General features: G+C 41.5%; 1 protein-coding gene across 2 annotated transcripts in view; it reads right to left on the bottom strand.

Moving 5' to 3' along the window:
* Nucleotides 1–9,138: 9,138 nt before the first annotated feature.
* The window catches only part of LOC109890064 (AN1-type zinc finger protein 4-like), a 35,079-nt gene continuing 24,379 nt past the window's right edge, over nucleotides 9,139–19,838 (bottom strand). For both annotated transcript variants that reach the window (XM_031823785.1, XM_031823784.1), the window contains exons 10-11: nucleotides 15,107–15,224; nucleotides 9,139–12,044 (exon numbers count right to left, since the gene is read on the bottom strand). In XM_031823785.1, coding sequence (XP_031679645.1) covers nucleotides 11,909–12,044; nucleotides 15,107–15,224 — 254 coding nt within the window. In that variant the 3' untranslated portion in view covers nucleotides 9,139–11,908. The remainder of the gene's footprint in view (nucleotides 12,045–15,106; nucleotides 15,225–19,838) is intronic.

Here is a 19,838-nt window from a genome sequence, read left to right as displayed (position 1 = left end):
CATATTGCTGAAATCAGTTTCCTGAATGAGTTGGGACTTATTCCACTTTGGGTAAAAGTTTCCCATAATCACAGATCTAGGATTATTTTACCCGTCTCAAATCTTAACCTCAATCATAAGGTGGTAAACACATAACTGAGTTTGGATCACGATGTCCTCCTGTCCTCTTGGATCACGATATTACTCCTGATCTGGGTCAGTGCTAAAAACTGACCCAGATCTAATCTGATTTCAGATTAGAAAAATATAATTGCTTATGGATCTCAGTTCAAGACAGTGTGGCAAAACAATGGTCATTAGTCTAATCAAATTGTATTTGTCACATGTGCCGGATACAACAGGAAATGCTTACCGTGAAATGCTCACTTAGAATCTAGATGTGTAATGCCTGATCTATAGTATAGGGCCAAACTGAACCATTCTCTGCTACGGTGGATGCGGAACCGGGCCAGCCCAGTACAGCTTGGCTTGGCTCTATAGTGTGAATCAGGCACAGCAGTACTGGGCCTGCGAATACAGTTTTGTGGTATCCAATTGGTAGTTACAGTCTTGTCCCATCGCTGCAACTCCAGTACGGACTTGGGAGAGGGGAAGGTCGAGAGCCGTGCGTCCTCCGAAACACAACCCAGCCAAGCCACACTGCTTCTTGACACAACCCCCGCTAACCCGGAAGCCAGCCGCACCAATGTGTCAGAGGAAACATCATACACCCGGCGACCGTGTCAGCGTGCACTGCCCCCGGCCCGCCACAGGAGTCGCTAGAGCGCGATGGGACAAGAACATCACTGCCGGCCAAACCCTCCCCTAACCCGGGCGACGCTGGGCCAATTGTGCACCGCCCCATGGGTCTCCCGGTCGCGGCCCGCTGAGACAGAGCCTGTACTTGAACCAGGATCTCTAGTGGCACAGCTAGCACTGAGATGCATTGCATTAGATTGGCAGGATGAACCCTTTAACCTCTCTAGGGTATGTCCCTAGAGCGCGAGCATCCAGTGAGATTGCAGAACGCCAAATTCAAATACAGAAATACTCATTATAAAAATTCAGAAAAGATACAACTATTTTACATAGGTTTAAAGATTAACTTCTTGTGAATCCAACCACGGTGTCAGATTCAGATTTAGATTTATTGCGAAAGCATACCTTACGATTATTTAAGAACATCGCCCAGCAGACAAATCATTACAAACAGTAACCAGCCAAGTAGAAGAGTTACACAAGTCAGAAATATAGATAAAATGAATCACTTACCATTGATGATCTTCATATGGTTGCACTCCTTTTGTTCGATAAAGTCTCTTTTTGTATCCAAAAACCACTGTTTTGTTCACGCATTTTATTCAGTAATCCACAGGCTCGAACGCAGTCACAACAGACAGACAAGAAATCCAAATTGTGTCCATAAAGTTCATAGAAACATGTCAAACGATGTTTATATTCAAGCCTCAGGTTGTTTTTAACCTAAATAATCGATAATATCTCAACCGGACAATAACGTCTTCAATATAAAAACAAGAAAGGCACTCGGTCGCATGCATGAAAAAGATCTGTGACACGGCAGGGTCCACTCATTCAGACTGCTCTTACTCCCTCATTTTTCAGAATACAAGCCTGAAACAATTCCTAAAGACTGTTGACATCTAGTGGAAGGCATAGGAACTGCAAATTGAGTCCTAAGTCAATGGATACTGGAATGGCATCGAATAGAAAACTACAAAAGCCCCCCAAAAATGACTTCCTGAATGGATTTTTCTCAGGTGTTCACCTGCCAAATCAATTCTGTTATACTCACAGACACTATTTTAACAGTTTTGGAAACTTTCGAGTGTTTTCTATCCAAATCTACCAATTATCTGCATATCCTATCACCTTCTGGACCTGAGTAGAAGGCAGTTTAATTTGGGCACGCTTTTCATCCAAAATTTCAAATGCTGCCCCCTACCCTAGAGAAGTTAAGAAACACCATCTCCATATCAAGGTGTGCTGTAATATGTTCTCTTGACTGCTCTTCCCTCCTCATCAGAATGAATAATAGAGCGAGAGAGAGGTCTTAAATTCCTCATGTTAAAGGGATCATTTAGGATTTTGTCCATTTATCTACTTTCCCAAACAGATTAACTCGTTGATACTATTTTTATGTCTGCGTGCAGTTTGAAGGAAGTTGCTAGCTAGCATTAGCGCAATGACTGGAAGTTTTTGGTAACTGCTAGCATGCTGATAGATACCACAGATTTCCAGTCTTTGCACTAATGCTAGTTAATATTGGCTTTCAAAACTACCTTTAACTTCTTTCATACTGGATGCAGAGACATAAAAATGGTATCCATGAATTCATCAGACTCTGGGGAAGTAGAGAAAGGGCTGCATTGCCAAAATCACAAAGTAACCCTGTAATAAAAGCCAGCTTGTTGCACATCAGTTGGGTCTGGGCAGAGGAAGTGGGTCTGGGTGGGTCTGGGCAGAGGAAGTGGGTCTGGGTGGGTCTGGGCAGAGGAAGTGGGTCTGGATGGGTCTGGGCAGAGGAAGTGGGTCTGGGTGGGTCTGGGCAGGGGAAGTTCTATGTGGCATGAATCAGTTAATGATTTTCTATTCTATTTAACAATGAAATACATTGCCAGTCTCTGAAAAGGAGTGTACTACATAGGGAATAGGGAACCATTTCAAATTTGCTTAAAGATCCTATAATTCACAGAATATAGGATCTCCCTGGCCTACTGTCAGGGTCTGAAATGTAGAGTACTACTTCTGTCACCCTGTTCACTATATAGTTCCTATACATTGTGTTTTGTTGATGCTTGTGGACTGGTGATATCAACTTCCCTCCTTGGGAACATTTAGGTTCTACTGCAATACTACTACAAGTACTGCACTATTAAAGACCAGAGCCCAACACCCTGTTCCCAATCGTGCACATCTTTTGACCAGTGCCCTAGTAACTAAGCCTTGACTGAGTCATAACGACCCATAAGGAAGGAGCCTATCTCCTGTTTCTGTAGCGTGTGGCAGCTGGATGTACAAGTACCCCCCCTGGATAATGATGCTAGTCTGTTGCAGGGCACTAACCCCAATCAATATCCCTAATGCCGAGTGCCAAGCAGAAGAATCAGGTCCCATTTTTAGTCTTTGGTATGACTTGACCAGGGATCGAAACACCAACTTTTCAATCTCAGAGCAGACACTAACAGGCCACTGAGTTGGTCACCTAGTAGCTAGTGAACTAGGATAACTGGAGAATACCTGTCAGAGCCCATTGCGTAGGCAATCATCCTCTTATATCCCAGAATGTTCAGAGAGACATTTTTAGGAGAGAAGAGGCATGTGGAGGACAGAAGGTCCCTTTAGTACTGTTGTGCTTGAAGAACAGGATGCCTCTAGATTGTACTGAGTACAAAACAAAATACTTACAAGACCTCTCAAAGGAGAGTGATAAGAGTAAGCTGAGGGAAAGAGGTATGCTAAGTACAGTAGTGATAAGAGTAGGCTGAGGGAAAGAGGTATGCTAAGTACAGTAGTGATAAGGGGGTATGCTAAGTACAGTAGTGATAAGGAGGTATGCTAAGTACAGTAGTGATAAGAGTAGGCTGAGGGAAAGAGGTATGCTAAGTACAGTAGTGATAAGGGGGTATGCTAAGTACAGTAGTGATAAGGAGGTATGCTAAGTACAGTAGTGATAAGGAGGTATGCTAAGTACAGTAGTGATAAGGAGGTATGCTAAGTACAGTAGTGATAAGAAGGTATGCTAAGTAGAGTAGTGATAAGAGTAGGCTGAGGGAAAGAGGTATGCTAATTACAGTAGTGATAAGGAGGTATGCTAAGTACAGTAGTGATAAGGAGGTATGCTAAGTACAGTAGTGATAAGGAGGTATGCTAAGTACAGTAGTGATAAGGATGTATGCTATTTAGCAGAAACTTTGGGTGGCCCTGGGAATTTAACCAACAATCCTGGCTTTGCAAGCACCATGCTCTCCCAACCGAGAAAGTACAGCAGATATATGGACGGATATTACAATTCACGTGCCGTTATCACGTAAAATGAACATGTGAAGGTCTTGAGCTACGTCCAAACATATGATAACTGCTAAACTTGTAATGGTTACATTCACATTAGGCATTTATGTTCCAGTCACTGACCAGTTCTTGTATAAAAAAAACACACTACTCATTCAAACATGTTAGCAAACACATTACTGTTTACTGTTACGTTTTCTGCAACAGTTGTGCAATTAGTAAATTATACAAAATCATGTTTTTTATGGCAATTGGCAGCCACAAACTGGAATTCTATATGACCGCCGCCCTCCTGCATTACCATAAAGTATAGCCGACAAACGTCCATAAATTATACAATTTGCATACGTATGTGAAAGCTGCACTTGTGAAGGTGGTAAATGACATTTTAATGGCATCAGACCGAGGCTCTGCATCTGTCCTCGTGCTCCTAGACCTTAGTGCTGCTTTTGATACCATCGATCACCACATTCTTTTGGAGAGATTGGAAACCCAAATTGGTCTACACGGACAAGTTCTGGCCTGGTTTCGAATTTATCTGTCAGAAAGATATCAGTTTGTCTCTGTGAATGGTTTGTCCTCTGACAAATCAACTGTAAATTTCGGTGTTCCTCAAGGTTCCGTTTTAGGACCACTATTGTTTTCACTATATATTTGACCTCTTGGGGATGTCATTCGAAAACATAATGTTAACTTTCACTGCTATGCGGATGACACACAGCTGTACATTTCAATGAAACATGGTGAAGCCCCAAAATTGCCCTTGCTAGAAGCCTGTGTTTCAAACATAAGGAAGTGGATGGCTGCAAACGTTCTACTTTTAAATTCGGACAAAACAGAGATGCTTGTTCTAGGTCCCAAGAAACAAAGAGATCTTCTGTTGAATCTGACAATTAATCTTGATGGTTGTACAGTCATCTCAAATAAAACTGTGAAGAACCTCGGCGTTACTCTGGACCCTGATCTCTCTTTTGACGAACATATCAAGACTGTTTCAAGGACAGCTTTTTTTTCCTACGTAACATTGCAAAAATCAGAAGCTTTCTGTCCAAATATGATGCAGAAATAGTAATCCATGCTTTTGTTACTTCTAGGTTAGACTACTGCAATGCTCTAGTTTCCGGCTACCCGGATAAAGCACTAAATAAACTTCAGTTGGTGCTAAATACGGCTGCTAGAATCCTGACTAGAACCCCAAAATTGGATTATATTACTCCAGTGGTAGCCTCCCTACACTGGCTTCCTGTTAAGGCATGGGCTGATTTCAAGGTTTTACTGCTAACCTACAAAGCATTACATGGGCTTGCGCCTACCTATCTTTTTGATTTGGTCCTGCCGTACATACCTACACGTACGCTACGGTCACAAGATGCAGGCCTCCTAATTGTCCCTAGAATTTCTAAGCAAACAGCTGGAGGCAGGGCTTTCTCCTATAGAGCTCCATTTTTATGGAATGGTCTGCCTACCCATGTGAGAGATGCAGACTCGTTCTCAACCTTTAAGTCTTTACTGAAGACTCATCTCTTCAGTGGGTCATATGATTGAGTGTAGTCTGGCCCAGGAGTGTGAAGGTGAACGGAAAGGCTCTGTCGCAACGAACCGCCCTTGCTGTCTCTGCCTGGCCGGTTCCCCTCTTTCCACTGAGATTCTCTGCCTCTAACCCTATTACAGGGGCTGAGTCACTGGATTACTGGTGCTCTTTCATGCCGTCCCTAGGAGGGTTGCGTCACTTGAGTAGGTTGAGTCACTGACGTGATCTTCCTGTCTGGGTTGGCGCCCAGCCCTTGGGTTGTGCCGTGGCGGAGATCTTTGTGGGCTATACTCGGCCTTGTCTCAGGATGGTAAGTTGGTGGTTGAAGATATCCCTCTAGTGGTGTGGGGGCTGTGCTTTGGCAAAGTAGGTGGGGTTATATCCTTCCTGTTTGGCCCTGTCCGGGGGTATCATCAGATGGGGCCACAGTGTCTCCTGACCCCTCCTGTCTCAGCCTCCAGTATTTATGCTGCAGTAGTTTATGTGTCGGGGGGATAGGGTCAGTCTGTTATATCTGGAGTAATTCTGTCTTATCCGGTGTCCTGTGTGAATTTTAGTATGCTCTCTCTAATTCTCTCTTTCTCTCGGAGGACCTGAGCCCTAGGACCATGCCTCAGGACTACCTGGCATGATGACTACTTGCTGTCCCCAGTCCACCTGGCCGTGCTGCTGCTCCAGTTTGAACTGTTCTGCCTGCGGCAAAGGAATCCTGACCTGTTCACCGGACGTACTACCTGTCCCAGACCTGCTGTTTTGAACTCTCTAGAGACAGTAGGAGTGGTAGAGATACTCTTAATGATCAACTATGAAAAGCCAACTGACATTTACTCCTGAGGTGCTGACATGCTGCACCCTCGACAACTACTGTGATTATTATTATTTGACCATGCTGGTCATTTATGAACATTTGAACATCTTGGCCATGTTGTTATAATCTCCACCCGGCACAGCCAGAAGAGGACTGGCCACCCTTCATAGCCTGGTTCCTCTCTAGGTTTCTTCCTAGGTTTTGGCCTTTCTAGGGAGTTTTTCCTAGCCACCGTGCTTCTACACCTGCATTGCTTGCTGTTTGGGATTTTAGGCTGGGTTTCTGTACAGCACTTTGAGATATCAGCTGATGTACGAAGGGCTATATAAATACATTTGATTTGATAGCTAATCTTGAATTAATATGAAAGTAATTGTTTTCTACACTGAACAAAAATAAACGCAACATGCAAGATTTTACTGAGTTACAGTTCACAAGGAAATCAGCCAATTAAAATACATTCGTTAGGTCCTAATCTATGGATTTTACATGACTGGGAATACAGATTTGAATCTGATGGCCACAGATATCTTTTTTTTTTTTAAGTAGGGGCTGGATCAGAAAACCAGTCCGTATCTGATGTGACCACCATTAACCTCATCCTTCGCATAGAGTTGATCAGGCCTGTGGACTCTTGTCCCACTCCTAAATGGCTGTGTGAAGTTGCTGGATATTGGCGGGAACTGGAACACACTGCCGTAGACAGCAATCCAGAGCATCCCAAACATGTTCAATGGGTGACATGTCTGGTGAGTATGCAGGCCAACAATTGTGTACAGATCAGGGACGCAAACTGCTGAGGGCCCAAAAAGGTGACACGCAAAACATGCAAAAAAGTCCATGTTAGGGGGAAATGCAGGTTTTAACTAATTAAACAACAAAGAATATGATCTACATGATCAGTCTCTGTGTGTAAAATAAAAAGTGGTTAATGTGAACCTAACTCACAGCTAAAAAATGTAAAGCAAGCAATCCAATGTTATTTGTTGTCTAGACTTTACTGCAAATGACACTCAAGTCCTGAGACAAAAACAATACACTAATATTTCAGTTAGCCATGACAGCCTTTATAATAGAACACTTGTGACCGCACACATAAATATTGCACTTGGGGAAAAAACAAAGTAGAAATAGAATGAAACAAACAGGCATTCTATTTTTGCTCTATTATAGTGTCCACAATAGACGATCATGTTCTCAAGGTACGTGTGCAAAAACAACGTTCACTGAATAAAAAAAAGTATAATCCCCCTCACACACACACACACACACACACACACACACACACGTGTGTTACTGTCAAGTTCAACACAACAAAAACAATGTCTTTGGGCAACAATGCACATTATTAAAATTGGACACTTTCTGCCTGTGGACATCTGTTCTACAATGTGCCAGCAAAAGTGAGAAGAAGGGAAAGTGTGTGGTGTTCCTTTCAGCTCTATAGTGGCACCAGCTTAAGCCAGGCCCAGCTCCAGCTACACTTGATCCCCGAATCCACTTGTTTAAAAAGCAACGCCTCATTTTCACCTAATTCTCTCAGTCTAAAAAATTAACCATGTACTGTAGAGGGAAAACATTAGTTAACAGCTAGTGGTTGGTTCGTTAACATTTCACACAGATTGCCGGGGTCCGTAAGCAACTTGAGTCGTATACCAGTTAATACTATGGTGAATTGGTTAGGTTACTAATGTTAGCTCATCTGATGTTGTAACGTTAGCTATCTGACTTTATTAGCAAGCTAATCTTCACACCATAAACTAAATTATTTGATCAGATACATTGGCAAATTATGCTCAACATTTCTCTGGCTATCTAACAGGGAATTCGATCCAGCTAGCAAGATACGCGCACTGATGCTGTAGTAAATTGGTTGTCTCTTCTTTCTTCAGGTCACGTGTATCGCTGCATTCTATTATGTTAATGATTGGCTGAGCCTTGGATACAGCCAGTATTGCTCCAAACGCGCAGCACTCGTTCGCTTACAGCCAGTAGTGGTCGAAACCCCTTGTGTTTGTTGTCCATAGCTTTTGCCTGCTCATACCATCATACCATAACCCCACCGCCAACATGGGGCGCTCTGTTCACAATGTTGACATCAGCAAACAGCTCGTTCACATGGATTAATCCCAGTTGAAAGCAGGATTCATCCGTGAAGAACACCCTTCTCCAGGGTACCAGTGACCATCGAAGGTGAGCAGTTGCCCACTGAAGTCAGTTACGACACCAAACTGCAGTCAGGTCAAAACCCTGGTGAGGAAGACGAGCATGCAGATGAGCTTCCCTGAAACGATTTCTGACAGTTTGTGCATAAAATCTTTTGGTTGTGCAAACCCACAGTTTCATCAATTGTCTGCGTGGTTGATCTCAGATGATCCTGCAGTTGAAGAAGCTGGATGTTGGAGGTCCTGGGCTGGCGTGGTCTACGATTGTGAAGCTGGTCGGACATACTGCCAAATTCTCTAAAACACCATGTGTGGCAGCTTATGGTATAGAGAAATTAATTCCTCTGGCAACATTTCTGGTGGACATTCCTGCAGTCAGCATGCCAATTGCAAGTTCCCTCAAAACGTGAGACATCTGCGGCATTGTGTGACAAAACTGCACAATTTAGAGTGTCCTTTTTTTGCCCCCAGCACAAGGTGCACCTGTGTAATGATCATGCTGTTTAATCAGCTTCTTGATATGCCACACCTGTCAGGTAGATGGATTATCCTTGCAAATGAAAAATGCTCACTAACAGGGATTTAAACAAATGTGTGCGCAATGAGAAATAATATTTTTGTGCATATGAAACATTTCTGGGATCTTTTATTTCAGCTCATGAAACATGGGACCAACACTTTACATGTTGCGTTTATATTTTTGTTCAGTGTAGTTTCTCATCAACGGGAAGTGTTATACCCTTTAGTAAAATACGTGTTGTAAAGGTGATGCCAGTATGTACAGTTCCAGTCACAAGTTCACACACCTACTCATTCAAGGGTTTTTCTTAATGTTTTACAATTTTCTACATTGTAGAATAATAGCATAGACATCAAAACTCTCAATCAACACATATGGAATCATGTAGTAACCAAAAAAAGTGTTGGATAGAAAACTCTGAAGTTTCTAAAACTGTTCAAATAAGGTCAGTGAGTGTAACAGACAGGGCACGCACTTCGTTATTTATCTCCGGTATTGAACACACTATTCTCATTCTTAAATTGTATCGTTTATTTATATATTAGGGTACCTGCGGATTTATTAGAAACGTTGTTTGACTTTAGACTAAGTTTATTGGTAACCTTTGCGATTCCTTTGTATGCATTTTGAACGAGTGGAACAGGTGGATTACTCAAACAAGCCAACTAAACTGCCCTTTTTGGGATATAAAAAGGACTTTATCGAACAAAACGACCATTTGTTGTGTAGCTGGGACACTTGGGATTGCAAACAGAGGAAGATCTTCAAAAGGTAAGTAAACACTATTTCTGACTTTTGTGACGCTGGTTTGGAAAATGTTTTTAATGCTTTTGTATGTGGGGTGATGTTCTCAGATAATCGCATGGTATGCTTTTGCCGTAAACCCTTTTTGAAATCTGACAAAGCGGCTGGATTAACAAGTAGTTAAGCTTTTAAATGATGTATGACACTTGTATTTTCATGAATGTTTAATATTACTATTTTTGTATTTTGAATTTCGCGCTCTGCAATTTCACCGGATGTTGTCGAGGGGGGCACTAGCGGCACGTCAAGACCAAAGTTAAACAAATCAAAATATATTTTACGTAGCCACACTTTGCCTTGATGACAGCTTTGCACACTTTTGGCATTCTCTCAACTAGCTTCATGAGGTAGTCACCTGGAATGCATTTCAATTAACAGGTGTGCCTTGTTAAAAGTTATTTTGTGGAATTTCTTTCCTTCTTATCTTCTTTAATTCTTTAATCAGTTGTGTTCTGACAAGGTAGGGTTGGTATACAGAAGATAGTATGGACTGTTACCATATTTCAGCTGTTATTGCCATAGTCATATGAAAAGATAAACGACATTGTCAGTCAATCCTGAAAATGTCAAGAACTTTTAAAGTTTCTTCAAGTGCAGTCGCAAAAACCATCAAGCGATATGATGAAACTGGCTCTCGAGGATTGCCACAGGAATGGAAGACCCAGAGTTCCCTCTGCTGCAGAGGATAAGTTCATTATTAGCATTACCAGTCTCAGAAATTACAGCCCAAATAAATGCTTCAGAGTTTAAGTAACAGACACATCTCAACATCAACTGTTCAGAGGAGGCTGCGTGAATCAGGCCTTCATGGTCAAATTGCTGCCAATAAAACACTACTAAAAGGAGACAAATAAAAACAAGACTGGCTTGGGCCAAGAAACACGAGCAATGGACATTTGATCTGTCCATTGAGTCCAAATTGGAGATTTTGGTTCCAACCGCTGTGTCTTTGTGAGACGCAGAGTAGGTGAACGGATGCATGTGTGGTTCCCTCCATGAAGCATGGAGGAGTTGGTGTGGTGGTGCATTGCTGGAGACCGTGTCAGTGATTTATTGAGAATTCAAGGCATACTTAACCAACATGGCAACCACAGCATTCACCCAACCACAACCCAATTGAGATGATTTGGGATGAGTTGGACTGCAGAGTGAAGGAAAAGCAGTCAACAAATGCTCAGCATATGTGGGAACTCCTTCAAGGCTGTTGGAAAAGCAATCCAGGTGTAGCTGGTTGAGAGAATGCAAAGCTGCCATCAAGGGAAAGGGGGGCTATTTGAAGAATCTAAAATATAGTTTGATTTGTTCAATACTTTTTTGGTTACTACATGATTCCATATGTGATACTTCATAGTTTTGATGTCTTCACTATTATTCTACAATGAAGAAAATAGTAAAAATAAAGAAAAACCCTTGAATGAGTAGGTGTGTCCAACCTTTTGACTGGTACTGTATGTGCCCATAGAAGCAGGGGACAGGAGAGATGGGTACTGGATATAAAAACATTATGATACAGTAAGACAACAAAAACACTTCATTAAAAAAAGAAAAACAGCAGCCTTCCCTCGAAAAAATGTCAAAGTCAAATATTGGTATATAAATAGGATAATTCTAAAGTGCATCTCTCAAAGACTGATCTGCAGTCCTATGTTTAGAAACAATCTGATAAAGCAAAAAAATATAAAGATATAACATTATACGCTTGGAGTCATGCACTTCTGTTAAAACATGAAATAGACATTCTGCTTTAAAAACTACAAAATGTACATGCAATACTTTCCTGCTCTGGAAAACAATCAAGGTTACTGTATGAGGAAAAGCAGATGAACAGTTCATTCACATTGTCCAGAGCGAAGGAAACAGCTAGCTACTAAAGTTAATTTGCTAATATTCTGTGTTCTCCGTTTTGTTCACACTTGGCGTTTGAAGTCGTTAAGTCAATTTAAAAGCACACAGTGGTGATCATGTTCTTTCTTTTTGTTTTTAAATCATTCAGGTACATCTGTTATTTTCTCTCTCTTCATCCCAAAGAGGAAAGAGGAGTGCAGGGATAGAAGGGGGACATGGGGAGGGGCTCAGATCTTGGGCAGCTTGGGAGCGTTGACGATGGGGTTGGTTTCCTGGAGGAAGCGGCGTCCGGCGCTCTTGTAGTTGTACGTGCAGTCATGGGTCTCTGCATAGCGGTGGGTGGCGCAGAAGTTGTTACCACACCTGAGAAAAATAACACAACAGCCCTATTCAGACAGTATGGCTGTGACTGTTCCATTTGAAACCTCCCGAAGTTGGAGGGGATTTGAAAGTGTGATGATATAATAACAGATTTCTACTGAACAATAGTAATAAGTAGAACACCAATTGGTAACACTTTACTGAAAGCCTGCAGCTACAGTGCATTTGGAAAGTATTCAGACCCCTTGATTTTGTCCACATTTTCTTATGGCACAGCCTTATTGTAAAATTGATTAAATTGTTTTTCCCCTCAATCTACACACAACACCCCATAATAACAAAACACTGCAAAGGGGCTGAATACTTTACGAATGACCTGTATATCTAGCTTTATTCAGACCTCTATCCCTTCTCCATCCCAGAGGAACTGAAATAGAGACAAAAAATGTGTGTGTGTGTGATGGTTCGTGCTAGGCAGCTAGGGCTAAGGAGTCATCCAAGGGCACAGTATTGAAAGTTGTTGCATCATCATATCCAGTATTCCCCTTGACTGCTCTATAGTCCTCTCCTCATCTCCTTTCCTTCATCTGAACTCATAACACCATGGGATGGTGCATCTCATTGGTCTAAACTGGATTCCTCCCCTCAAGTTTAAAGTTTTAATGTCTCATGCACAAGTACAGTGAAATGCCTTTCTTGCAAGAACTAAAACCAACAATGCAGTAATCAATATCAATGTAGTACTAAAAATAACATAAGGTAGAACAAAAACCACACAGAGAAAAATAAGAACTAGAGAAAGTAAGCATACTATATACAGGGACCCCTTTCCTTTGTCTCTTAATGCCTGTAGAAAAAAAATTGGGCACCACATTTATTTAACTATGACTAGCTATATTTTCAGATCCGTTTTCAGATGAAGGGGAAACTACAGGCTAGGGGCGTGTTACAACGCAACTGTCCTACTTTCAACCACACACACCAAGTGTAACACTATCACAGATAGCGCTGTGTGATTGAGTCCAAGTACAATTAGAATCTTTAGCACACAGCGTGACTCCAACATCAGACGGTTAAGCGTTATGACCAGGAGTTTACACAGCTCCAGTTACTCTGTTGCGTCACCACCACACACTGTGTTCTCTAAGCAAGGACAAGGAGCGGGAGAGGAAGGGAGGAGGAAAAGGAGGAGGGGAGATGGGGAAGAGGGGAGAGATAATGGAGTTGTGGTGGAGGAGACTTAAGCCAGCATGTGATGTGATATCATGTTGATGACAAACTCCTAAACATGAACAATCCCCCTTCCCCAAAACATGTGTAAATATTGGACTATATATTGTGCCTTCCTGTATTATACTTATGCTAAAACGTTTATTTTATTCCACTGAGCCATTATCTTTATGTTCATATTATTATTATTATCGCATTGTCGAGAAGGAACCTGCAACTAAGCATTTTGTTGGACGGTAAATACCATGTGTATCCTGTACATGCTAGGAATGTACACGGCTACATTTTTTCAAAAAGACGTTAGTATTCAAATGCCTCTTTAACACTGAAAAGACTGTCATTAAATTCATATATCCATGTGACATACAAGGAAATACCATGACATTTCAAATAATGCATTTAATAAAACAAACATTTAAATGTTTATGACGTGCATGGTGCGCCCTATAAAAAAAAGAGACGGGTAGCCAACTGGTAGCCTTCACAGTGTGTAGCTTGTTGTTAATGTTGGCCAATCAAAGTGGCAAAGAGGCTCAATGTGGAGCAAGTGGAGAAGGATGTTCAATAATGCAATGCAATATGGAATACATTTTTGGAATAAAAAGTTTGCAATTTGAAGGAGTAGGAGACAATGAGCAACCAGCAGGTAGGCTGTTTTATATGAATGGGGTTGGGAGAAAGCGCAGGATGTGCGCCTCAATTAGCCTGGCTAGCTTGGCTGGCTGGCTAGCTATAGCTTCTCTAGGTTACAAGACATGCACTATTATATGGGATGATAAATAACATTGTGGCTGCTACTAGTCAGCAAGTCTTGGCTGTAGCCAAATTGCGATGGTGTCTCTCGCCATGTCTGCGCGCTACACACACCTCCCAAATATAACATCAGGAGCCACCTGCAGCAATAGCGCACCACCCTCTCTCCCTCACGCAGCAATTCTCAGGTTAAAAAGTATCCGAATATCTGATGAATGATACTATACAATGTGAAATTATTTCAAACTAATAAAACGTCAAACTTTAATTCCTGGCATACCTAGTAGTAGGACAGATCCACACAAATTGTTTTATGAAGTGGTTTGTGTGAGAAGTACAGGCAGGATGTGTGATAACCCATGTGGCGTTTCACCTCAAGTTACCCTACAGGTACATTATATTCACTGTGTTAATGCAAGTCTTTTGGGACATGCTTACTAAATACAGATACTATATTATTGCTAATAGCATAGCTAATAATATGGACCATGCATTGGCTATATGCATGGTCCAATATGTTAAAGTTGCACTATGAAGAAATCGCTCTGCCATTTCCTGGTTGCTAAAAGTATAATAGTTTGCCTAATTTCAGTTTATGTGACAAAATAAGCTAGTATAGTGTAGAGAATCATTGTACCATCATTAACAAACAGTTGTTTCAGCTGGTTTGTCAAAACTGAAAGTAAAAGATGCAAAAACAACAAAAACTTTCCAGGAAGCATAGAAATAGCAACATAGAAAAGATCTACCGCTTCGTAGACTTGCTTAAAAGTAGAATGATAGATCTATAACTAACTTTTTATGTGAATTTGATCGGGTCGCCCAACAAGTTATATATTGACACTAAAATAATTTATTGGGCTAATTTCTAGACGTGGAAATCATATTTGAGATGGTGTCAGCATCATTTCATTTTTATTCATTTGGGAGTATAACATCCTTTTAAAAGTCACCAGAACTGAGCTTCTCATTCCTAGTACATACGACTAATGAAACAAACTTCTGGCATCTATAGGAGTAGGACAGACACACACAAAACAGACTTGATTGAAATACAATGATTAATGAGGGAGAGAGAGGCAGGTAGGGAGGGAGAATGATAGAAGAATTGAGAGGTGAACCTGCACTCGTAGCTGGTGGCCAGACCAGTCTTCTTGGCACAGAGGAAGCAGTGTTTAGATTTCTTCTTCTTCTTTGCCAGTGGAACCTTGACTGAAGGCAGGTGATATGCAGGGGGGCCTGGAGGGAGGAGACCAGAATAAGAAGATAGAAAGAACATAACTGAGTAATCAAAATAAAGTAAGCCAAGATCACTGCAGTGATATTAACATCAAATATGTCACTCTTAAATTATGTTTAGTTTCCTAACTATTACCAAGGTAACGCATAAAAGAAGAGGCTCTCTCAACTGAATGTCCTCCCTTGGGTCCAGTGAGGGAATTGTGATCACAATCTTACACTCCTCGCAGCAGATAGAAATTATTCCCATGTTAATTAAGTTTACGAGGGCCTCCCGAGTGGAGCAGGCACTGCATCTAAGGCACTGCATCGTGTCAAGAAGCAGTGCAGCTCGGTTGGGATTCAGAGGACGCACGGCTCTCAACCTTCGCCTCTCCCGAGAACGTACGGGAGTTGCAGCGATGAGACAAGACTAACTACAAATTGGATACCACTAAATTAGGACGAAAAAGGGGTAATATATACACACACACACACACACACACAGTTGAAGTAATAAGTTGCCAAATACATTTAAACTCAGGATTTCCACAATTCCTGACACTTAATCCTAGTAAAAATTCCCAGTCTTACTTCATTTTGGGTCACCAATTCATTTTAATGTGAAATGTCAAAATAATTGGAGAGGGCACTAGAAAAGTCTGCAGCACCCGGCCTCACCCTACTAGAATCTGAAGTCAAATGTCCACTGTTTGCTGATGATCTGGTGCTTGTGTCACCAACCAAGCAGCACCTAGATCTTCTGCACAGATTCTGTCAGACCTGGGCCCTGACAGTAAATGCTATTTGGCCCTAAACAGAGAGTACACAGTGGCAGAATACCGGACCACTGTGACTGACCCAAACTTAAGGAAAGCTTTGACTATGTACAGACTCAGTGAGCATAGCCTTGCTATTGAGAAAGGCCGACGTAGGCAGACATAGCTCTCAAGAGAAAACGGGCTATGTGCACACTGCCCACAAAATGAGGTGGAAACTGAGCTGCACTTCCTAACCTCCTGCCCAATGTATGACCATATTAGAGACACATATTTCCCTCAGATTACATAGATCCACAAAGAACTCAAAAATAAACCTGATTTTGATAAACTCCCATATCCTACTGGGTGAAATTCCACAGTGTGCCATCACAGCAGCAAGACTGGTGACCTGTTGCCACAAGAAAAGGGCAACCAGTGAAGAACAAACACCATTGTAAATGCAACCCATATTCATGTTTATTTATTTTCCCTTGTGTACCCTTAACCATTTGTACATTGTTACAACACTGTATATATACATAATATCACATTTGTATGTCTTTATTGTTTTGAACGTTCTGTATGTGTAATGTTTACTGTTAATTTTTATTGATTATTTCACTTTTTATATTATCTACCTCACTTGCATTGGCAATTTTAACACGTTTCCCATGCCTTTCATATATATATATATATAAATATAAGAGAGACCGAGAGACAGAGCGAGAGTGCCAGAGAAAGTGAGAGTGCAAGACCAGGAGAGAGCAAGAATGAGAGAGAGACAGAAAAAGACAGACCGAGATATAGGGGTGAAGCCCAGGCGTAACAGGACCGATATAAAGAGGTTAGTGTGACACAGCAGACAGGAGAATCTCCCAACCAGGTAGGCAATGGGCCATGAGATTGGATGTTATGTCCTCCTCACTAATCTGCTCAGATATACTATTACAGTATGTACTACACTGTTTCTGCTGCAGTCATTTAGCTGTGGCGCTGTGCCACAGCAAAATCACTGCTGCCACGCTCCCCCAAAAAATGGAATATGAAAAAAAGATGAGGCGCACTTTGAAGATGCTAGAACAGTCCACATTTACTTTCCCTCTGCAAACACCACAAGTAATGAGTAGAAACACCAGACAACTCCGTAGTAGGATGGTTTATCTATTGTCTGGTTTATCTATTTAGTTCAACCACAATATTTGTTGTATTATTTGTTATTTCTTTTCAGGTGGATTAAACTGAAATTGAAATTGCAAACAACTTTCGATGGCTTGTTAAAAAAATAACTACACTTTGGAAATTATTTAGTTTTCAAATACCTGAAAGTGAACAGTTGTAATCTGACTAAAGGGACAAAGGCCATTCTTGAACATGGGGTTTCACCTCAAGTTACTCTACAGGTACATTATATTCACTGCGTTAATGTAAAAAAATTGGGACATGCTTACTAAATACAGATACTATAGGCAACCCCATGCTTCATGCTATTTATTTATAGCCACCATGCTGCAAGCATTTCACTACACCCACAATAACATCTGCTTAAATATGTGTATGCAGCCAATAAAATGTGATTGCATCAGTTGGGCTACATGTGATAATGCTTATTGCTAATAGCATACCTAATAATATGGACCATGCATTGGCTATATGCATGGTCCAATATGTTAAAATTGCACTAAGAAGAAGAAATCGCTCTGCAATCATTTAGCAACAATTTCCTGGTTGCTAAAACTATAATAGTTTGTGACAAAATAAGCTGGTATAGTGTAGAGAATCATTGTACCATCATTAACAAACAGTTGTTTCAGCAGGTTTGTCAAAACTGAAAGTAAAAGATGCAAAAACAACACTTAACAGGAAGCATAGAAATAGCAACATACCACTTAGTAGACTTGCTTAAAAGTAGAAAGATCTATAACTCACATTTTTATGTGAATTTGGTCAGGTCGCCCAACAACTTACACATTGCTACTTTAACATAATTTATTGGGATCATTTCTAGAGGTGGAAATTCTATTTTAGATGGTGTCAGCATCCTTTTAAATTCACCAGAACCCCACCTAGATGACCTTTTCCCCCACTGCTACAAATGTTTCAAGAGGAAACACTGGTACGTTCTCAAAAGGCCAGCCACACGAAGATGAGCTTTTTTGAAGAGAATCAGTTTGAGCAAAGTTAGACATAGAATCGCTCATCTTGATTACATAATGAGTTGTTATTTCGGATGCAAGGTCATTTGCAGATTAGTGATCTGTGCAGGCCGACTGCAATGTAGCCGATCTCAAAGATGTACTGCAAGCCTGTTCTTGGCTCATTGCATGGTGTGTATAGGTCATTGTGTGTGCACAAACGTGTGTGAACATGAGAATTCTCTCATTTACATAAGTTCACACACCCCTGAGTTAATACTTTGTCGAAGCACCTTTGGCGGCGATGACAGCTTTGATTCTTCTTGGGTATGTCTGTATCAGCTTTGCACATCTGGATTTGGGAATGTTCTCCAATTCTTCCTTGCAGATTTCCTCAAGCTCTGTTAAGTACATTTTTTTATTTCACCTTTATTTAACCAGGTAGGCTAGTTGGGAACAAGTTCTCATTTGCAACAGCAACCTGGCCAAGATAAAGCAAAGCAGTTCGACACAAACACCACAGAGTTACACATGGAATAAACACACATACAATCAATAATACAGTAGAAAAATCTATATACAGCATGTGCAAATGAAGTCAATAAATAGGCCATGGTGGTGAAGTAATTACAATATAGCAATTAAAACACTGGAATGGTAGAATGTTTAGAAGATGAATGTGCAAGTTGAGATGCTGGGGTGCAAATTAGCAATATAAATAAATACAGTATGGGGATAAGGTAGATTGGATGGGCTATTTACAGATGAGCTATGTACAGGTGCAGTGATCTGTGAGCTGCTCTGACAGCTGGTGCTTAAAGCTAGTGAAGGAGGTAAGAGTCTCCAGCTTCAAAGATTTTTGCAGTTCGTTCCAGTCATTGGCAGCAGAGAACTGGAAGGAAAGGTGGCCAAAGGAAGAATTGGCTTTGGGGTTGACCAGTGATATATACCTGCTGGAGCGCATGCTACGGGTGGGTGCTGCTATGGTGACCAGTGAGCTGAGATAAGGCGGGCCTTTACCTAGCAGAGACTTGTAGATGACCTGGAGCCAGTGAGTTTGGCGACGAGTATGAAGCGAGTGCCAGCCAATGAGAGCGTACAGGTCGCAGTGGTGGGTAGTATATGGGGCTTTGTAGACAAAACGGATGGCACTGTGATAGACTGCATCCAATTTGCTGAGTAGAGTGTTGGAGGCTATTTTGTCAATGACATCGACAAAGTCGAGGATCGGTAGGATGGTCAGTTTTATGAGGGTATGTTTGGCAGCATGAGTGAAGGATGCTTTGTTGCAAAATAGAAAGCCGATTCTAGATTTAATTTTGGTTTGGAGTTGCTTAATACGAGTCTGGAAGGAGAGTTTACAGTCTAACCAGACACCCAGGTATTTGTAGTTGTCCACATACTCTTAGTCAGAACCGTCCAGAGTAGTGATGCTAGACGAGCGAGCAGGTGCGGGCAGCGATCGGTTGAAGAGCATGCATTTAGTTTTACTTGCATTTAAGAGCAGTTGGAGGCCACGGAAGGAGAGTTGTATGGCATTGAAGCTCGTCTGGAGGTTAGTTAACACAGTGTCCAATGAAGGGCCAGAGGTATACAAAATGGTGTCGTCTGCAGAGGTGGATCAAAGAATCACCAGCAGCAAGAGCGACATCATTGATGTATACAAAGAAGAGAGTCGGCCCGAGAATTGAACCCTGTGGCACCCCCATTGAGACTGCCATAGGTCCGGACAACAGGCCCTC

The sequence above is a fragment of the Oncorhynchus kisutch genome, linkage group LG4, assembly GCF_002021735.2.
Source record: "Oncorhynchus kisutch isolate 150728-3 linkage group LG4, Okis_V2, whole genome shotgun sequence".
In the NCBI taxonomy this organism is placed as follows: Eukaryota; Metazoa; Chordata; class Actinopteri; order Salmoniformes; family Salmonidae; genus Oncorhynchus; species Oncorhynchus kisutch.
The sequence above is the reverse complement of the archived record's forward strand: the minus strand, read 5'-3'. Positions and strand labels throughout refer to the sequence as shown.